This window comes from Chelmon rostratus, chromosome 1 (assembly GCF_017976325.1).
Source record: "Chelmon rostratus isolate fCheRos1 chromosome 1, fCheRos1.pri, whole genome shotgun sequence".
Lineage (NCBI taxonomy): Eukaryota > Metazoa > Chordata > Actinopteri > Chaetodontiformes > Chaetodontidae > Chelmon > Chelmon rostratus.
In genome coordinates this window covers 695332-716005 of record NC_055658.1, presented here as the reverse complement: position 1 = coordinate 716005, position 20674 = coordinate 695332, and the positions used below count along the sequence as shown (strand labels likewise).

Sequence of the window (20674 nt, the reverse complement as noted above, 5' to 3'; positions counted from 1 at the left end):
TATTGCTTATGAATTCAACTTTTCAAAAGGAGGATGTGTTGTTTTATTCAACAGTTCAACAGTCTCAATTCAGTCTAAAAACTCTGAGAAAACCAAACAGGAGAGTGCATAGGTAAGCAAATGTTATTAAGTCCAATACTTTTGGCTGCAATTTGTTTTAATGTATTACAGTTATAATTGTGCAGGACAGGAATGCGTTCCTAGTTGTAAACATAAAAAAAAATCATGGATTCCCGACATGTATTTTGGAACCCCAGCTAACTTAATAAGTTTCCCTTATAAAGGGTATATCAGTTTTTTCAATGTGAAAGGCTCTGGGGTCAAATTAGCAAGAATAAACATGCTTTGGTTTGGCAATGGTTAACAATGTTTGATTCGACTTTCAAAATGAAGCTTGCTGAGATCGGTAATAAACTTGGTTAGGTTAGGAACCAAAAGTACTTGGTTAGGTTCATGCAACAAAACAATTTAAACAGACTATCATGGTTTGGCTTAAAATAAGTATGTTACTGACATGTGTTACTTATGTACATTCATGTTAACTAATTAATGTACCTTACATTACTTCACTTATGAAAGACATCAACAATCACTTTTTGGTTTCACATTAAAAAAATATGCTACCGAGGTTCTTTGTGCATTAAAAAGTGATACCAAGGGTTACTGACCAAGTGTCCGGTATCACCTATTGTCTCTGTGAGATAATAATAAATAATAATGAGCTTCTACTTGCTCTGGTGTAAACACAACATGTTTAGTGACTGTTAGTTAATCAAAGCAGGAAATGCAGATGAGTAGAAGAGAAACAGACAGCCACTGGCCATATGCAAGCTGTTCCTCTAAAATAATGTATCATATGCAAGCTTTGACATTAATATCTGAGTGTTGTTCCAAACCTGAAAGACAATGACAAAGGCAAGGCGGGCAGCCAGAATGGCCCAGAACTCCTTTGAGAGTTCATATGGTGTGCTGGACCATGGAGGCTCTCTGTAGTCCTTATATCTGGAAAGAGAAAGTCAAACAGTCTCAACATATGATTTATTTACAAACATACTTCTGAGGATTTAATTTTAATCTGTATTAAAATGTGTACTATTTCACAGATGACAATTGTTTTTGGTGTTTTGGCATGAAAATGATCAATTTTGAATACACACAAAAAATCCCAATACATCAGTGGACTAAGTTCCAAAATCTAGTGCACGTGGCTGGAAATTGAAACCTTACCTGCATTCTTCTACCTTGTAGCCCAGGTGCATTGGCTGGCGAGGATCAGTGTCTGGCTGGAAGTCACTGACGTTGAAATAAGACAGAGTGTGGTTGACGAAGCCATGCATGGTGCCGTCAGGACTGTACATGTACTGGTAGACCAGCCGTGGGATGAAGTCAGAAGTGAAGGAGATGACAAAGGCCTAGGAGACAGAGAACTGCTTATCTTCTTACTGCCTTCATGAAGTCAAATGAGCGTTTTCATTCATTTTCCTGCTATGTGTTAGAGCATTTTTCAGGCTGGGCCCAGCATGTTTTGAAAACAAAACTGAATAGATACAAGACTTACATTAACAATGACTGCTACCTTACTGAGGCCTCTCAAGAGGTTGTACCAGATACCTGCAGAAAGACAGAGGAACCATCGCTAAGGTTAAACAAGAGTTTCAATGTGAAAGTACCCAATAGGGTCAGTAAGTATCAGCCACCACTAGATGGTACAAGCACTCACTGCATGGAAATACTTAATAGTATGTTGTGTTAATTATGTTTCGTGATATTACTGCTGACCAGTATCATAGATTCTCATTCCTAGCAGCCATTTGTATCAGTTCATTTCTGAACATTAAATAAAACCAGCTTACACTAATTTGAAACTAACCTGAAACAGGTGATTAATCACAGTCTTATTTTGAATGTACAAGGATAATGCAATGATAATGTATAAGGAGATAATGCTTTGCCATTATTACACATCAGACTTTGGTGAAACATTTGATAACCTGGCACCCTCACTTTAGCACAGTACCAAAAATGATCACTGATTCTAATATAACTTTTGATTATCATCTTCTTAAGGTAGTTCAGTCCTCTACCGAGTTCTTTTTGTTTAAAAAATATGATCTGATCACTTTTTATGATTGTCTGCCAGAACAGCCAAGCTTGCTCATACCCTCAAGTTGTACAGAGTGCTCAACCCATTTTAGCCCATTTTTATTGGATTCCAGATTTTAAGACTATATTTTAAGGTTACACTCATTACTTTCAAAGCACTCCATGACCTGATTCCAACTTCCGAGCTTTCATGTACCTGCACTCAATCTCAAATCTTGCTACAAAACTCTGCGAGCAGTCCACCAATAAAAAATAAAGGAGGCTGCTGTCAGGATCCCAAACCCTTGAATCTGAAACTTCTAAAATCTAAAATGTATCAGTCATTTTTGCTTTATTAAAGTTTGTGTTTTGTGTTTCTTCTTGTTTTTTTTAAAGCACCCTTTAACATTGCATGGAAAAGTGTTTTACAAATAAAGGCTGTTATTATGATTTAAAGAATCACAACCTTCAAAGTCATTCTGTTAAAGGATAGATGACAATTTTTTAAGTTGGTAAGTCTGTTCATTCACATGACAGTAAACACTGAAATTTTGGTTAATTTCTCCTGTCCATACTGGCTGTGAATAGATCCCTTCCAAATGCATTTCCAATGAAAGTGATGGCGCTTTAACAATCTGGCCTTGTGAAATTAAGTGGGTATTTTCCAAAATTACAGTGTTTTTACTACAATACTGATCATTTCTTGTTACTCTAGAAAGTTGGAGAATAGAAAGTAAGACAAAAAGGGAATTTTGTAACTTTGGAGATAAAAATGAATGTGGTGTTGAACTTTAAATTGCATTCTTACTCACAATGAGGACTGTGAATGTTGCCCTCCATCTGTTACAGTGAGACATGTTAGGAAGGGATATCTTCATGGCCATTATGTCCAGGAGGAACCAATCCTTTAAAGCTCTGTCAGTAAGGACATCAACAACTTTATGCAAGAGAACCTTTGAGGACCTGATGTGTTTTGTCCGAGGTAGTGTAATTCCTAATAGTGACAGCCCACACATAGTGAGGTGAGGACCAGTTTGAACATTAAGTTTAGCAAAACTAATTGCATATCTCCTCTCTCTCCTTCTTCCTTGTGTTCTTGGGCACGATTTTTCACCCTGATAAAGGAGATGTAACTGAAAACACCGAGGGGAATAAACACATCATACTCGGGAAGACTTGTGTGACTTGTATTTTTCTCAATTTATTTCAACTGGGGTAGTGGATACCTACCAATGTCTTTGGCTTTGGCAGCATTCGGTCTGCGCAGCTCCATAACAAACTTCTTGGCATCCAGGCGAATCTCAATGATGTTATTCAGAAGAGCGAAGAGTGGAGCCAGAGGGAAGGAGGCCACAAAAAGAGTCACCATCCCAAACTGAATGACTAAAGACACAGACAAGAGTAGAATTTAGCAGAAGTAATGGATGAACACTTAGTCTTGTGCTTCAAAGGGAAAACTCACTGTGAACACTACACGACAGATACAATTCACTTCCCAGTCCTTTTGTAGTTGTACCTAGGATTTATGTGTGTTGTTAGCTACCTGATGCTATTACGTCAACGCAGATTAGAACATACAGTAGATTAGACAGATGCTGTCTTTTGGCAGTAAATCTGTTCTAAACCATGTACTGCATGTTCTTTACCATTGCCAGAAGTGACAACATGGTTATTCCATAGTAATTTACCTTTGCCTGAAGATTGCATAAATAACTAAACCTGCACTGGACATTTTCAGCAGATTATCTCTGAAGCATTATAAATTTGCTGTTGAAAAGATGGCAGGAGAGCTACTGTAGAGTTTGACTGAGGAGATTTGCAAGTTGGAGCTCTGAGAGCTACACTACAGGAAGAAATCTCAGTCAAATTTAAGCAGCATTACTTAATTTTCTGGTCACTTGGCAGCAGCAGAACAGGGTTAAATGTTAGGGTAAAATGATCGATATGCTAATATGCCATGCATCACACAAGCTCCGTGGTGTAACCTGCCATGCTTATTATTTGCTGCAATTTTCAGTTATGTTGCTGAACTATGCTACATACAGTTGCTACAATCAAGCAGAGCCATTTAAGAAGTGATTTATTTTGCAGCATATTTTTGAGTTTAAGATTAGAGCTTAAAATTTAGGATATTTGAGTTATTGAGGTTATTGAATCATTAAATTTTTGGAATTTACACAGGCGTTGTATTTTTCCAATTTTTTTTCAGAAATGTGAAATAGAACCCAGCGACAGAACAGCCATGAGCAGTCACATTAAAAGCAGAGCACCTTTGTCTACTATTTTATACCTTTATTAAACACACACATACAGACATGCACATAAATCTCTGCTGCACATGAAAAATGAAGGTTTCTCCATCACTGATATTCTGTGTGCTGTGAAATTGTTATCTTCATCAAATGAAAGGTAAACATAGTGTACCTTAACATGGACATTAGTTTATATTTCAGCTGCTTTTATCAGAGGAATGCATTTGCTTGTTCACTCCATGAAGATAACAAATTGTGCCAAAAGAGGCTGACATTTGCAGTGACAAGCAAGAGGCAAGAGTAAAGAAACAGGAGTGACCGAATGTGTTTGTGGGTACATAGAAGCTGCACATTAAGGTAATTGTTTCAAAGTGGTTGCAGCCATTATGCTTGTCTGCTTGACCTCAACATGACTTGCTCTGCAAGGATTAGTTTGTTAAAAAGGCTGAAATTAACCCAAGCATTTCACAAGGATCACGGCATAAGATGCCACTTTCACAGAGGAGATGCAATTAGGACCTTTGCTGTGAGCAAACATCAGCCAATATGGAAAATGCATTAGTGAGGGTGAAGAGCAGCAATAACAGGATGAAACTACAAGCTGCTCCAGAGGACAGTTGTAGATTTTATAAATTAATTTTCAACAACTGTCTTCAACAACTTAGACTCACTCATTTCCATGTACTCTGGGCTGAGGCCAACAAAAGGACCCAGGATGTGGTCTTTCTCGTGGCGCTGCAGAGTTTTGTTCAGCTCCTCCTCTTGCTTTGAGTCCAACTCAGACTTCCTCCTCCGGAGCAGTTTCTTCAGCTTCCTGCAAATACCAACAGCCAATGATAGAAATAACACATTGAAGCCTTGTTTCTAAAGGCTTTTCCTCTTCACTGCTTCTTCGAGTATTGGGCTAATGTAATTTTAGTAAATGTACTGTTAAATAAGTATAACTTGACTGAAGTATTCTCCTTCAAGGTACCCTGTAGAATTGGTTTAAAGCTATTAATCTATCTTTTGAAGAGCTGGTCCCAGCTTGTATGAAACATATGTTCTACTAGGAGGCAAACAAGGATGCTAGTCTTTGCATACAAGCATGGGGGTGACATGATTCGATAGTCTGCAAAGGGCGAAATAATGCAACAATGTGCAGCACGGGTCAAAAGCTTGGGCGCATCTTTTTTTCAATGTTTTTTTTATTTTCATTGTTTTCTACATTGTGAATTAACACGAAATAACATATTATGCGGAAGACCAACAAAAAAAAAAAAAAATCTGAGATTCCTCAAAGTAGCAACCTTTTGATTTGTTGAGAGTTTTGGACACTATTGGAATACTCATGAGATTGTCACCTGGTCACTCATCCCAATCCATCTCCATTTGATTTAGGTTGGGTAATTGTGGAGGCTAGGTCATCTGATGCAGCGGTCCATCACTCTGCTTCTTAGTCAAATAGTCCTTACATATCTTTGAGGTGTATTGGGTCATTGTCCTGTTGAAAAACAAATTATGGTCTAAAGAAGCACAAACCAGATGGGTGCTGTGGTAGCCATGCTGGTTAAGTGTGCCTTGAATTTTGAATAAATCACCACCTACAAAGCACTGCATCGTGACACCTCCTCCATGCTTCAGAGTGGGAACCAAACATGCAGATACCGTCCATTGACCTTCTCTTGGTCTCTCAAAGACATGCTGAATAGAACGAGAAATCTAAAATTTTGACTCACACCAAAGCACAGATTTCCTCTGGTCTAATACCCATTTCGTGTGGTTTTTGGCCAAAGGAATTCTCCTCTTCTTGTTGCTCTCCCTCAGTAGTGTTTCTTTGCAGCAATTTGACCATGAAAGCCTGATTCACATCGTCTCCCCCAAACAGCTGATGTTGAGATCTGTCTGCTGCTCTGTCTCTGTAAAGCCTTCTTGCGATCTGTAATCTGTGATGCTGCTAATCTGCAATTTCAGAAGCTGCTGACTCTAAAACTTTAAAACATATCCACTGCATCAGAGTTAACTCTTGGTCTTCCTTTCCTTTCCTTTCATCGTGGGAGCCAGTTCCATCGTAGAGTTTGAAGGGTTTTGCGACTGCACTAGAATATGCATTCTTAATTGGGCAGCACTTGGCCCCTCTGGCCTCTCATTGGCAGCATCCCTGGTCATGCTAAATTATGGAACACATATATCACACTAACCTCTGCGATGACTGGAACTGCTTCTCTTTGGCAGGGTGTCTGATATGACATGGTTGTGATGATACTGATGGTACTCAGAGCAGAACTGAGTCTTTGCGAGAGCTAGTTTTGAACAGAGCTGCTCAGTTCCTCTGGTTCTTGCAGAGAACGAAAATGCACGTTATGTTAATAACAATGCATGTTAACTAGCACTTACTGCAGCTTTAATTTCGCTTCAAATGATTTCATATTTGAAAGCAGAAAACTGAGAAACTGGCTCGAGCTTGAGGTTCAGCCCTGAGAGGTACTTGGTAATGTCCACCATGAAGGTGAAATCACAAAGACACTTGCCGTCACTGAGTTTCCCTTAATCTCTATGAATTATTCCAGAGAAAGAGACACTTTTACCTTGTCTGGTGATAGCAGCTTTGCAGCAGCAACAAGGCACTTTTTCACAAATTCCCATTCTGAATGAGGTTTTAGCTTCTTAGTTAATAGCTCTCCCCCCATAAAACCCAAACTCTGCCAAAGATATCTATTTATTTGAATTGCCTTGTGGGCTGGATTTAACAGTTGGCCTAGTTTCCCCACTCCTGCCTTGAGATAATGATGGACTCATGATAATTTCTCCTCACATAGTTGGGCTACTACAGTAGTGGAATAGGGATATTTACCGTATACCAGCACCACCGCTGCATAATACAAGTGAATGTCTAAACGCATTAACAAAGCAAGAAATTCCACAAATTAACTTTCGGTTAATTGAAAAGCATTCCAGGTGACTACCTCATCAAAGCAAAAGGTGGCTACTGTGATTGAATCTAAAATACAAAACATATTTTGATTTGTTTACACTTTTTTGTTTACCACATAATTCCACACTTGTAATTCCATAGTTTTGATGTCTTAATAATATTATGGTGTAGTATTAATCCACAATGTAGAAAACATAAAGAAAAACCAGTGAATGAGCTGTGTCCAGACTTTTGACAGGTACTGTAGTACAAATTAGAAATTACGTAATGCAGTCTAATACAACAGTGTTGTCATACCTCTCCTTAATAAAGGCTTTAATGGTTTGTGTTTGTTTAAAAAGGTTTGTGTTTGCACTGTTGTCGAGAGGTGCTGACTCAACTATGTATACAGATCGGTGTTTCTGTTATTTAGCCGACCCTCACTGATATGAAGAGGTTGGACAAAATAATAGACACGCTGACAGCATAACATGATGTAGACATGATGTAGTGCCATTAATTTTTTAGTTTTGCTTTGACAAAAGTCAGAGAAAATTGTAGGCTGACAGAGTTCAGCAAGGTGTTGCCAGGTTCCCAGGTGTGACAGACAGGACAGACCTCACAGATGCAAGTACAACAGAGTTGGTGTAAATATTTTTTTTGTGACTTGCTGAGCCGATGTATTGCTGTGATCTATGCTAAAGTGTGGTTCAGCTTGTGTGTGGCAGTTCTGTGTGTTGACGTCATGGGAAAGTGTATGTTTCAGCATGTTGTACAGTGAATGCTCTGCACTCACGGTATGCCAATCTCAAACAGGTTGTTCTGGATGAGCTGCTTTCCAAGCATGGTGATGCACAACTGGATGCACAGTTCCATGAGGCAGCCTGCATGGGCACACTAGAGGGATAGAAAATGAACATTAAATGAAAATTAAGTGTCAGAAAGTGACAAGAAATCGAATTGAGGCAGAAGAGGGTGGAGTGGAAAGTGAAGTTCAAACAAATGCAATACATCCACCTCCTCTGGCCTTGTCCAAAAACCCAAAAATTGCACTGGAATAAGCCAGCTGTTCTCGATTCTATTAAAGCAACAAGGGAGAACGGTCCAAACCATTTCTAGGTAAATTGTTGTTGTTGTAACTAAACCGCTAAAATGCAGATGTGCATCACCACCTCCTTCTGGGGTGGAGGGGGGCAACTGCATACTGTATGTGTGACTGAATGTAAATGAAATCTCAGTTTTTTTCATATCTGTTCTGCAAGTAATCAGGACGTATTTGTGTGTTTCAACCTTTTGACATGCATACGAGTGGCATGTTTTACCGACATGGAACAACAGAGCAAACTGCAGCTGGGATTAAGCAGTATTTTCTTACTATTAATGTCAAAACTCATCCAGCACAGTACACAATGTTAGAACGAAGGGATCAATGAAAGAAACAACATAATGTAAGGCCAACTTGCTGACTTTGTTGTATTTGTCACAACAATGAATAAACACACATGACAAGCTTGATACTGATAATAATGATGGAATATTCATGGGAGGACACAACAACTACCAGTAGCAGATGAAATTGGAAGAGGAAGATGATGGATCGGGCACACAGTACAAAAACCAGTGCCAAACACCACCAGACAAGGTCTAACATGGAACTTTCAAGGGAAGAGAAAAAGAGTCTGGACAAACAACACCTAGCGACAGGATCACCACGCAGACATTAAGAGACTGGGATACAACTGGTATTGGATAGCTGGTGACTGAGAACTCTGGCTATCCCTTGTTGACAGCATATACTACAGGAGAGGTGTCAGCCAAGTAAGTAAGTAACATACTTGTTGAGCCAGATGATCATGTAATATGTATGCTCATGTGAGACAAAAGTCTACTATCTGATCGAGGCTTTAAAAGATAATTCTGATGATAATGTTTTTTTTAATGCCAGCTAAACCCAATGTACAGACCCAATCCAGCAATGAATGTATCTGCTCACATGTATTGTGTGTGTATCAAGCCTTAGTACCAAATATTTTGCCTCTGTGCCATAGAGTTACACTGGTGTCCAAAAATGATTCATTGAGCCACCCTGTCGCACTCGCTGAAACGTTCCTTCATTACCATTAACCCACCCACCATAGTTTATTTTGACTCAGTCCCACATACACTGTGCTGTTGACCCAAATATGCACTAAAGCACCAAATGTGGATTAATCTGCCACCATCACAACAACACATGCAGCTACATTCAGGACCATTTCTTGAGCCTTTTCACACATGCCATGACAACGCTGGAAAAGATAAGGCAAGAGCCAGACCAGCAGATGGCAGTAATGCAACACTTATCGATCCCCTAAACACCATAAAACTGAACAGTAGAGGTCGAAGGTTTTTTGTGTGACTTTCAGAAACATGCTTGGATACATGAAAAGGAACATTAAAGAAATGTTCAAATTCCTCATCAGTTGAGTCTTGTGATCGGCTCATTCATCAAAGGGATGCAATCCTTTACGTGCTCGTCCCTGCAATGTTACTGCTTTCATTCAAAACAGTCGTATCTGCATTTTTACTGAGTTGCTGAGACGGGAAATTGGCGTTACAGATTTTCCTGATTAACAATCTGTGCCCTCATTCACATATGACACCATTTATATAGATGGATGGACTGTGTGCATGAAACTGGCTTTGGAAACATTTATTATAAACTGTAGTATAATTATGGTAGTAAGATTCATGTCTTCACTAAGACCCAATGACCTTGGGGCTGATTGCTACAGATGGGGCAGAAAAGTGGGAAACTACTAAGACATGGACATTTGTTGACATTAAGAAAATATGCTATAACAACAGCATTAACCTTTCAGTCACACAGTGTGTAGTGTGAATTACCTCTTCCATTCTGTACGATCCAACAACATACAAGTAGTTTCCAGGCCGTCCAACAAGCCTGTGAACCAAACACAACCGTTACATATTGTGACATGAGGAAGGCAGGTAGTGTACAGTATGATTATGTTCATTATGTACAATACACAGTACAAACAAGCTCATGGCATAGTGTTTTGGATAAGAATATGAGAGCAGCAACAGATACAAGTAATTTAATTTCTAATGACCCAGAGAAGTTTGATTAAAACATAAAAATGCAAAATAAAACAAGGATTGAAAATAAATGTATTACCTGCCCCGGAAAAAGGCCAAATACACAATGGGGGTGAAGGCGTTGACAAACTTCAAAATAAAGGTTTTGAAAATGAGGCGCTCTTCAAAGCTCTTGTCTGTCTTTGGAACCTCTGAAAAAGAGACAACACGTGACTTAATTATTATTACATACACATCCATTCATCCAGTAGCTTTGCTATTTAAAAAAAATGATTTTGCTGTAGGTGTCAAAATATGCTTGTATATATAGTATACACTGGCAACTACAACAACAAACATGTCTCCTGGGACCTGTACTAGGAAGAAAATTCAACATACCCAGGATATCTTTTTGACACCTCGCTTCACTTGCTCCCCTGTTGTGCAATATCTTGGTGTAGGGCCTCTGTGCAATATTTTCATGAATGGTATCTGTGCAATATATTCATGTATGGCGTCTGTGCAGTATTTTGTGTCGGGCATTGTGCAATGTTCTTAGTATTTATGTAGATCTGGGTGAGATCCTGTAGTTTGAGTATAAAAGTGTGCAACATCACTGTGGTCTCCCCATGCAAGACAAATTTCTCCCACGTGAGACAATAAAGGTCACTCTAATTGTAACTCACACACTCATCAGTCAGAAGACAGTGGTTATCAACAATCTGTCAGTCAACCCAGGCTGGCCATGAAAATGTTCACAGAACAGGGGCAGTGTTTGCAGCGTATGACCAATTGCAAAAATGAACATGTCTACTGGCAGCAGAGCTGTATATTTTATTAATGATAAGCAAACTACAATATTAACTTTCCAAAAAATAAGTCGGGACACTGTGTCAAATCTGAATAGAAACAGAATACAATCATTTTCAAAAGAACTTTTTTCAAGTGTTCCTGAGCTCACACAGTAGTGGTGTCCCTTACATCTATGTGTGTCTATAATCATGTGTTTCACAAAGCGGTGAACCTCATCCCATTCTTGTGAACGACTGAGCCGCTTTCATACCCAATCATGATACTATCACCTGTTGCAGATGAATCTGTCTACCTGTTGAATGTTCCAAACAGGCGCTTTTTGAGCAGTTCACAACTTTCCCAATCTTCTGTTGTCCCTGTCCCAACTTGTTTAAAATGTGTTGCTTTCATCACCATTTACGATAAGCACATATTTACAAAATACACTGCCGGTACAACAGCCTAACTCTTATGTCTGATGGTGTCAAATGGCTTTGAGAGCAAATGAAAAATGACTATAAAAATATAATTCAAAGCAGTAAGTGGCTTTATTTTCACATCTTCTAAGTACAAGTATTTAGTGCTTCAGTCTCTGTTGTAAGATGATAATGGTATAAAAAGTAATACATTTCATATAAAGAATTGTCAGGGAAAGTCATAGGGCTTTGCTGGTCTCTAAACACTTTTGCCCTCCTAAGAGGCCCTCTCACGATCCATGCACTGAGCTCCACGGGATATTCTACGAATGGTGATGCCATTTTCCAAGAAAACTGATTGGTCTGTAGCTGGTGCTTTTACAGTATATATGTTGATCTGTTACCTCAAACATAACTTGCTCTGGAGTAGGATAGGTGTGCAGTGCAAGCAGCCGTGGTGATGCACCCCAGTAAGAGGTGGAAGAGAGGTGAAAACCCAAGGTTAAACCTGAAGTAACCACAAACCCTGCTTCGTTATACAGACCTCTGGTCAAGTATAGTGCGCTTACGTCTTGTTTTACTTTATGTAATAAAGTAATGTTAGTTACACCGCAAATTAATGATATTTCTGATGTTAACTTACATTAGGTTCCTCACATTAGATACAAACACGCCACAACAAACTACTGGGCATACCAGACGAAGCTCCAGAACTCGCATGGGTGCATTTTAATACTTATGAAATCAACTTTTCTTTTATAAGGCAAAGAACAATTCATTTTGTTCCCTTAAAAATTACATTGTGCTTCAATTTGTCACTTAAGATTTCATATGTGAACCACTTTTTTTACTTAAAGATCCCCTCCAGACATAGGAATATAGTCTACTTTTTGGCTCTTCAGCAGAAGGGACTTAAGGGGGACTTAAACATTTATACATCAGACATCAAAGATGTTTTAATATTTTACCTTTTACCACAAACACTTTTGCTAGTTATACAAATGTCTCTGATCCAGTCAATCCGTAGTCAGTCAAACTAATATTTGGTTTGATAATAAATCATGCCATTAGTAGTTGACAGTAAAATGTGCCTCACCCAGTGTGGTGAGCCAGCGGGCGATGACAGCGTAGATCTCATCTAAGATGATGATGATGATGAGGTTGATGATGGCAGCGGTGGTTTTGACAGTGGCTCTGATGTTGGAACGTGCTGCTGGGTAGGTGCTCATATGCAATGCTGCCTTAATACTAATCCGGTAAAGGATGACCCCGAAGACTATGGCAAAGGTCACAGAGATCTAAAAGTAAGGAGAAGGAGGAGAACACCTAATATTCTGATAATCTGACAAAACAATCACCACAGCTAACATACACTAAAAAGCCTATTGGGTGAACTCCCAATTTTACTTGCCTAATCCTAACCCTTACCCTAACCTTAACCCAAGTCTTCACCCTAAAATATAATGATTTACATTGTGGGAACTTGCCTTTTGTTCCCATAAGGAAGGCCCACAATGTGACTATGTAATACATGGCCACACACACACACACACACACACACACACACACACACACACACACAAGCATGTTCCCTTTGGAAGAAATTGCATTGACTTATAATCATTACCTGGTGACTTATCCTAACCCTAACCACTAATTGCCTAACCGTAACCCTGACCCTACAGTACAGGTTTGCACAGAGCACATTAAACAGACACTAGCCAAAAGTTGGATTTTAGCCCTGACGGAATTGTAAATTGTAAATGTTAGTTGTAACAAAACATTATGTCTGATATAATCTGCTGCCACTCATGTTTGAGATTTTAATGTTTATTTTTACCTCGTTTGAAAATCAAAATCCAAAAATGTATGTGGCAGTTTTGTTGTCAAATTTTTCATTGTTCCAAAAAAAAAAAAGAAAAAAACCTAGAACCCTGCTGAACCCTACTCTTGTATTGTCTGGCTCTTGAGTCAAATCAAAGTGATTGGAAATTCTATACTATTGCTTCAAATATCATACATGTGTTAGACAGACAAAAGCTGGTGATGTACCAGTGCAGAGGAGTGTTGAGACTCACCATGAAGCCCATCATGACCACAGTGGTCAGGTAAGCTGGCAGTCTGTCTGTACATGTCAGCTTCACCTTCTCACCCTGAAACACAGACACATACATACACACACACACACACACACACACACACACAAACACAAACAAACCACATTCCACAGAGTTATGTGAAGGACATAAAGTACAGAGCATATTTGAGGAACGTGTGTGTGTGCGTGTGTGTGCTAATATGTGTGTTTCTGCTGCTACAGCCTCATGACTTTCTGTCAGTAGCAGCTCTTATGCCCTGGGCAGATGCACACAGCACACACACACCATAAACATACACACACTGTGTAGCTGTAGTGAAGCACAGCTAATTCTGCCCTGAGCTATCATGTCACATTCAAGCCTACTGAGAATTAGGTCAGACAGCTTAGGCGACTCTTTGTGTGGGTATGCGTGTGTATGTGTGTGTGTGTGTGTGGGTAGGCATACATGGTTTACAAACCAATTTTCAGGTTTACTCACCAGCATTACAAGACCAATCGGGTTACAGAACCAATTTTAATGTTATAATTATTACATAATACATAGTTCCTAGTGTTATCAGATAATATAGTTGTTCTACTGTTATGGCCCATCCCCTGCCTTTCTGACCTTCACACATATTGGTCTCACAAGGGAGGATTGGTTTGTGAGACCAAGCAGTGTGTGTCCGACAGCGACACCAGAGGCTGCAAGAGACATTGCAAGTTATACACTTTCACGGGAAATAATACACAAAATTCCTGACCCCCTCCCCCACCCCCGGCCTGACACACTCCGTAGTGCCGCTGTAGGTTGTTGGATCACGTCTGTTACAGCCGGACCAGAGCTTGTGTAAACGGCTTTAGCGAAGTTATCTGGTAGGCTCATCACAGTTACTCCATACAACCAGCATTCGGTGATGCCGTTAGTTTTGTGTGGCGGTGGTGTTGTTTGCATAAAATATTGTTGCTTCATGAAGTCTGACATGAATTTATGATTATAGTTATGATTTTAGCTGTATTTGGGGCATTTAGACCAGGTCCGACTGATTCTATTGATGTATAACATCACTATATTCCTTTTCTGTGGCCCCAAACAGTCACATTCCGCCATTAATTAACCTCTTAACCCCGACTGTTGTGAATTCGCGTCAAACCGCTTTAATCCACATTGCAGCCGAATCGCGCATGTATTCCTCTAATGCTGGTTTGTGCATATTCAACACACACCTAGGAACCTTTGCAAGCACTGGTTTCTCGTCGAACCGGTCAAAGTGAAAGAACCCCTGTTCTAATTGTTGTTAAAATGTAATGGTTGTAAGCCAATTTTGTGACAAAAGACAAAAGACTCCGGTAAGTAGTTACTTAGGTAACCTTTTACCATAAGGCTTTCATGCCACCTACACCTACATAAGCACTAAGAACTGGCAAAAACAGATATTTATTCAAATGTTTTTCGCAAAGGTTTAAAGTGTTAGTTCAAACGTTCATATCTGTGGTGCTGATACCTCTATTTTGATTTTAAAACAAAACACACATTAAATTTGAAATTATGATGAATGATAATGATGATGCATATGAATTTTGAACACGTCAGAAAGGTGAAAAATCCTAGCAGTCTACTACACCAAAGATGTCATGGCAAAATCAGCAGTGACTTGTCATTATGTGGGCGGAGCACAACGTTTGCAAAACTTGCAGTTCAATTATGAGCAGTTATAGGATCAAATTTCGCAAGGTTTTCATCATTGAGCAAAAATGTAAATATTGTGAGTCCGCTCAGTGGAAGTTCTAGCTAAATTTGTTCAGATAGTATTTGATGTGTGTGAGTAGGTAGACTTTATGAATAGCAGCTTTGAAGCCTCAGTGTTGCCTGTTGTACTGTTACATATCAACAGTGAATCAGTGAAATTCAATTTGTGAAAATTATATTCACTGTCTCATATCATCAAATTCAGTATTTCAGCAGCAGATGTTCTACATTGGAATAACTGCCATGTCTCCCTCTTTCGTTCTCCTCTGGTTCTCATGTTTTGCCTCTCCATCAGCATGTAGCTCCAACTACAGTGCAGAAACCTGTTCTCCACACACCAGTCATCTCTCCATCTACACCAGTCGTCTGTCCATCTACACCAGTCATCTGTCCATCTACAAGTCACACACCAGTCATCTCTCTATCTACACCAGTCGTCTCTTCATCTACAGGCCACACACCAGACGTGACACAGACACACACACACACAGTGCTCCCTCAAGAGGTTTGTAAATACATTTGTTGTTGTAGCTTCAAACAGAGGAAATGCTTTAACATGACCTTAAATGATGCTCACTTTCTGCTTCTTTATGTGACTTAGGATTTGGTCTGGTCCTATAACCCTTGTGTATTGTTGTGACTTGTGTGTGTGTTTGTTAAATCAATTATACATCGTTATTCAAATGTTTAAGTTAGGATGATGTTGATAAAGTAAAATCGCTAAATCAAGATTTTTCTCTTCAACTACTTGAGCAACTGCTTAATCAGTTAAGCGACTGACCCCTGCTAACGTATCTACCAGCCTGTTTACACTTGACTTCAATTCATTGGTATTAAATTGAATGTTGTTGCACTTTTACATATGTAGCACTGTTTAACACCAGGTGGACAACACGCCTCCATCTGCTCCGCTAATGTCTTCCCCCTCCTCCTCATAGTTGTAGAATGTTTACAACCACAACTTCGTACAGATCTTTAATTTTACAACTATAATGATGTAAAGATCCTCACCGATGCACCATAATGTTCTGTAGCTGTCTGCCCTGGGTTCATCTGAGACTGTAATTTATAATATCTAAAATAACAGGAGAGGAGAGGTGTGGTGTTTGACCTCTGTGACACGTTACAACAGTGTGTTCCTTTCTGGAAACAACAATTAAAAATAAAAGCCAGCAAACAAACGAAACAAAAATTAAAGTGGACCAGCAGAGTATGCTGGTATGCTCAGCAGTTATAATCATGGCTATAGTCCACACAGGGGCATTTCTACAAGATTTGTGGTTCCTAGACTGCTGCCACTTTTGAGCAACTTATGTGAAATTATTTCTTTGTCTTTTGTTGTAAAAATTATAATAAAAATAATCAAAATTGATTTTAAAAAAATATTTTTAGGCCGCATGGAACAGTCCTAGTTTGTGTGTGTGTGTGCACGCTCAGTAGTGGTTTATAAAAGCACAATGAGAGCCTATGAGGTCCAGCTGCTTGTTGATTGTCATGCAGTGCTTATTGCAGGTGGTATGTATGCCTTATGTTTTCTTTTCTTTCCTTGTGTTTTAATCAGATTGAAAGTGACGTCAGTGAAGAGGAGGAGGATGTATGTGATCCAGAAAACGTTCCAGGCTCAGAAACTGACACAGAAGATGAGGAACCAATACAGCCAGTGTTCAATTCATGATTGTTGTTGTAGATCTTATTAAGTGTACTGTTTAATGTTTAGGAAGTTGCAGGGGGACAACCAATGTACATCAGCCTCTGGCTGCATTTGGGTACAATGATGTTTTTTTGTTAATATGTTGCACATTGTCTGTCATGACCCGTGCCATGCACGTCGGCTTTTTGTTAAGTTTCCCATTGTGTGTTGTCTTTGCCTGGTTTTTGTCACATCCTGTCTTATTCTAAAGGTTCATGTTATGTGTCTTTGTGTTGCTTTACTTCCTGTGTTTTCCCTCCCGTGTGATTGTCTGATGTGTTTCACCTGTGTGTCATTAGTGTTCCTGCCTTGTGTATTTAAGTCTGTGTCTTCCCCCCAGTCTTTGTCTGGTCGTTGTCTGCGCTACCTTGTTGTCTGTGATTCCTTGTCCCATGTTACCTTGCCACAGTCATAGCCATAGCCATAGCCTTAGTCCTGTAAGTGAGTGTTCTTTGTTGAGTTTTCTTTGTTCATGTCCACGCCGTGATTTATGTGATTGTCTCCTTGGTTCGTCTTTGTCTTTTATTTGCCACAGTTCTAGTAAGTTCATGTCTTGTTTTATGTAGTATTCCATTGTCCTTAGTGTTGTCTGTGATACCGTTCTTACCCTGTGAGTCTTTATCCTGGTATTGTCTGGTCCAAGTACGTGTTGTCAAGTCATGTTTTTGTCTCTGTCAGACCTCAGCCCATGTTAGAGTTTCCTTGCTATTAACCATGCCACAGTTCATGTATTTCATGCCATCCCGTTGTCCATGTTAGTGTTTGTCTTTAGTCATGCTCCAGCCCTAGTGTGTTCTAGTATCGTCTTGTCTAGCCACCTCACGTTCTTTGTCAGTGTTTGTTCTGAGTTTTGTTTATTCAAAGTTTCCCTGTGTTGTCTTCGTTCTCTGTGTAACCCTTTACCCTAGTGTGTGTTTTCCCTAGTAGCAAGAGTTTTGGTTTTCCTTGGTTTTTGTCCTTGAGATAAATAAATGTGTTAAAATTATATCTGCGCCCTGAGTGTCTGCATTTGGCTCAAACCCTTAGTTCTTCATAGATCCCCCTTAGTCCCCAACTTCGTGACATTGTCCCATTACAAAATGATTGAAATTGGAAGCGAAATCTCTCAATTGTTAAGAATAGTTACATCAATGCGTAATGCTGCACAAAAAATTGAGGGCTTCAAAGAGACCCTGTGATCAGTATCGGTTATTGGCCCAAAAAAATCCTGATAGGAGCACCTCTAACGTCTACCACATTTTTATGAATGAGTAAGGCTCCAGCACCAACAACTGCAGCATTTGCACTCCATTACTATTACTTGACGTGCTGTTAGAGAGAGAGAGAAGACAGGAGTCCAGGACTCTGATGCTCCTTTCAATTCTGAAGTGTCTGTCCTCTGTTGAAACCTCACAGATAATGCTGTTGGTGTGAGCCATGATCCAACACATCCACGATATCCAGAATTTAGTCTACTGGTCTGAAGACAAAACCTTGCTTAGATGCCACTCCGGACCTTTGTCCTCCAACACAATATCAAACCTCTGACTCCAGTAACCTTCACCCCGTTCAGGGAACACAGTCAAACACATATCTGACTTTGGATGCTATAGCAATGCTGTCAGAATGCCTCCTGCTTTGCACAAAAGGAGCAGGCTCACCACTTACTGCTATCTTAAGGGGAGACTTTGTCTAAACCCAAGGTTTGGTGTGGCCTTGCCATGACTGCAACCTAGTTTGACCCAGTGCATATTAATGATCGTGCTGCTCAGAGCAAAGAATAGATCAAACAATAGATTGGCTTCTAATGCTGCTATTCTATCTCATAATATTGAAATGAATAAGCAAATCATGCAAACAATCAGCACATGATGAGCTGCACACGTACCAACAGTGTCTCTGTGGTTTCTCCTCAAGTTGAAAGAGTAATGGTTGTCATTCATTCATCCATTTGTGATCCGATTATTAATCCTACAAAGATTTATTTGTATATTCTCTTAACTTGAAGAATACGTTTTTTTATGCGATACTAAAATCTTTGTACTGACTCTCCAGCAACCAAAGCTTGCAGTTTTGGTTGCTCGCTGCTCAGCAGCCAGAGCAGAAGGCTCTGCATCGAGGGTGACAGCAGCAGAGAGCAGCGGATGCAGGGATCACAATGCTTTGACTTATAAAATATGCTAACTTTGCTACTTACTTATTTTTTTTGGATTTTCTTTGGTTGAGATGTGGCGTGTGAGGGGGAGGGTGCAGAGCAGCAGCACCGCCTCTGCCCACAACTCAGGCACATTACTAATGAGCAACTGGCACTCTGCAGAAGGAGAGTCTTGGAAAATGGCACAGGTTTTGTTATTTTGGCTAAAAACTTCATAACAACAATTTAAAGACCACTGAGAATGAAAATAGTTAAAAGAGAGGATTGGAGTGGGTCTTTAAATGGTTTTTAAGAGATTAAATATAGTATTGTATTCTTGTAGCCCTTGTCAGTCCTCTTATACCACTACCTGGTTTGTGTTTGTGTGTTACATGCATACAGACCTTGTAATGTATGTCAGTCCTCTCATACCACTACCTGGTCTGTGTTTGTGTGTTACATGCACACAGACCTTGTAATGTATGTCAGTCCTCTCATACCATGACCTGGTTTGTGTTTGTGTGTTACATGTAAACAGGCCTCATAAACATAGTTGGTTTCACAAACCACTATTTGTCTGTCCTCGTAAGCCTGTGAAATGTCACATATTCTTTTAAAAGAGAAATGAGGATTTTGAAGTCGGATTTGTGTTCTGCAGATAAAATACATATTTTCGATTTGTTCACCACATGAGTTCGTGTTTGTGTGTGTGGGTGTGTGTGTTGTGTATTTAATTAAAAGAAATACAAACCCATTTGACCCTATGTGAAAAAGTAATTGCCCCCCCTTGTTAAATCACAAGGTAACTGTGACTAACCACAGTTTTGGGAAAGCTGAGTTCAATTTCACAGGCCACACCCAAACCTGATTGCCACCACCTTTGTTGAATCAAGAAATCACTTTAATAGAATCTGTGACAAAGTGAAGTAGGCGACAAAATCTCAAGAACAAACGCATCATGCCACGATCCAAAGAAATTCAAGAAGAAATGAGAAAAAAAGTGACTGAAATCTATCAGTGTGGAAAAGGTTACAAAGCCATTTCCAAGGCTCTGGGGCTCCAGTGAACCACTGTCAGAGCCATTATCCACAAATGGAGAAAACTGGGAACAGTGGCAAACCTTCCCAGGAGTGGTTGACCAACTAAGATTACTCCAAGAGTACAATGCCAACTCATCCAGGAGGTCACAAAAGAATCTAGAAAAACATCCAAAGAACTGCAGGCCTCTCTGGCCTCAGTTAAGGTCAGTGTTCACGACTCCACTATAAGAAAGACACTGGCCAAAAATGGCATCCATGGGAGAGTTCCCAGGTGAAAACCACTGCTGTCACAAAAGAACACAAAGGCTCGTCTCACATTTGCCATAAAGCATCTTGATGATCCTCAAGACTTTGGAGAAATATTCTGTGGACTGATGAGTCAAAAATTGAACTTTTTGGAAGGTGTGCAGTCCGTTACATCTGGCGTAAAAATGGCACAGCATTTGAGAAAAAGAACATGATGCCAACAGTAAAGCATGGTGGGGGCA

General features: G+C 39.7%; 1 protein-coding gene across 1 annotated transcript in view; it reads right to left on the bottom strand.

Moving 5' to 3' along the window:
* ano1a (anoctamin 1, calcium activated chloride channel a) overlaps positions 1 to 20674 on the bottom strand; it is a 73383-nt gene that overhangs the window by 3385 nt on the left and 49324 nt on the right. Inside the window, exons 16-25 of the mRNA XM_041943727.1 lie at positions 13592 to 13666; positions 12610 to 12811; positions 10406 to 10517; positions 10114 to 10171; positions 8024 to 8124; positions 5006 to 5148; positions 3313 to 3465; positions 1559 to 1611; positions 1228 to 1412; positions 897 to 1002 (exon numbers count right to left, since the gene is read on the bottom strand). Of these exons, the coding sequence (XP_041799661.1) occupies positions 897 to 1002; positions 1228 to 1412; positions 1559 to 1611; positions 3313 to 3465; positions 5006 to 5148; positions 8024 to 8124; positions 10114 to 10171; positions 10406 to 10517; positions 12610 to 12811; positions 13592 to 13666 (1188 nt within the window). The remainder of the gene's footprint in view (positions 1 to 896; positions 1003 to 1227; positions 1413 to 1558; positions 1612 to 3312; positions 3466 to 5005; positions 5149 to 8023; positions 8125 to 10113; positions 10172 to 10405; positions 10518 to 12609; positions 12812 to 13591; positions 13667 to 20674) is intronic.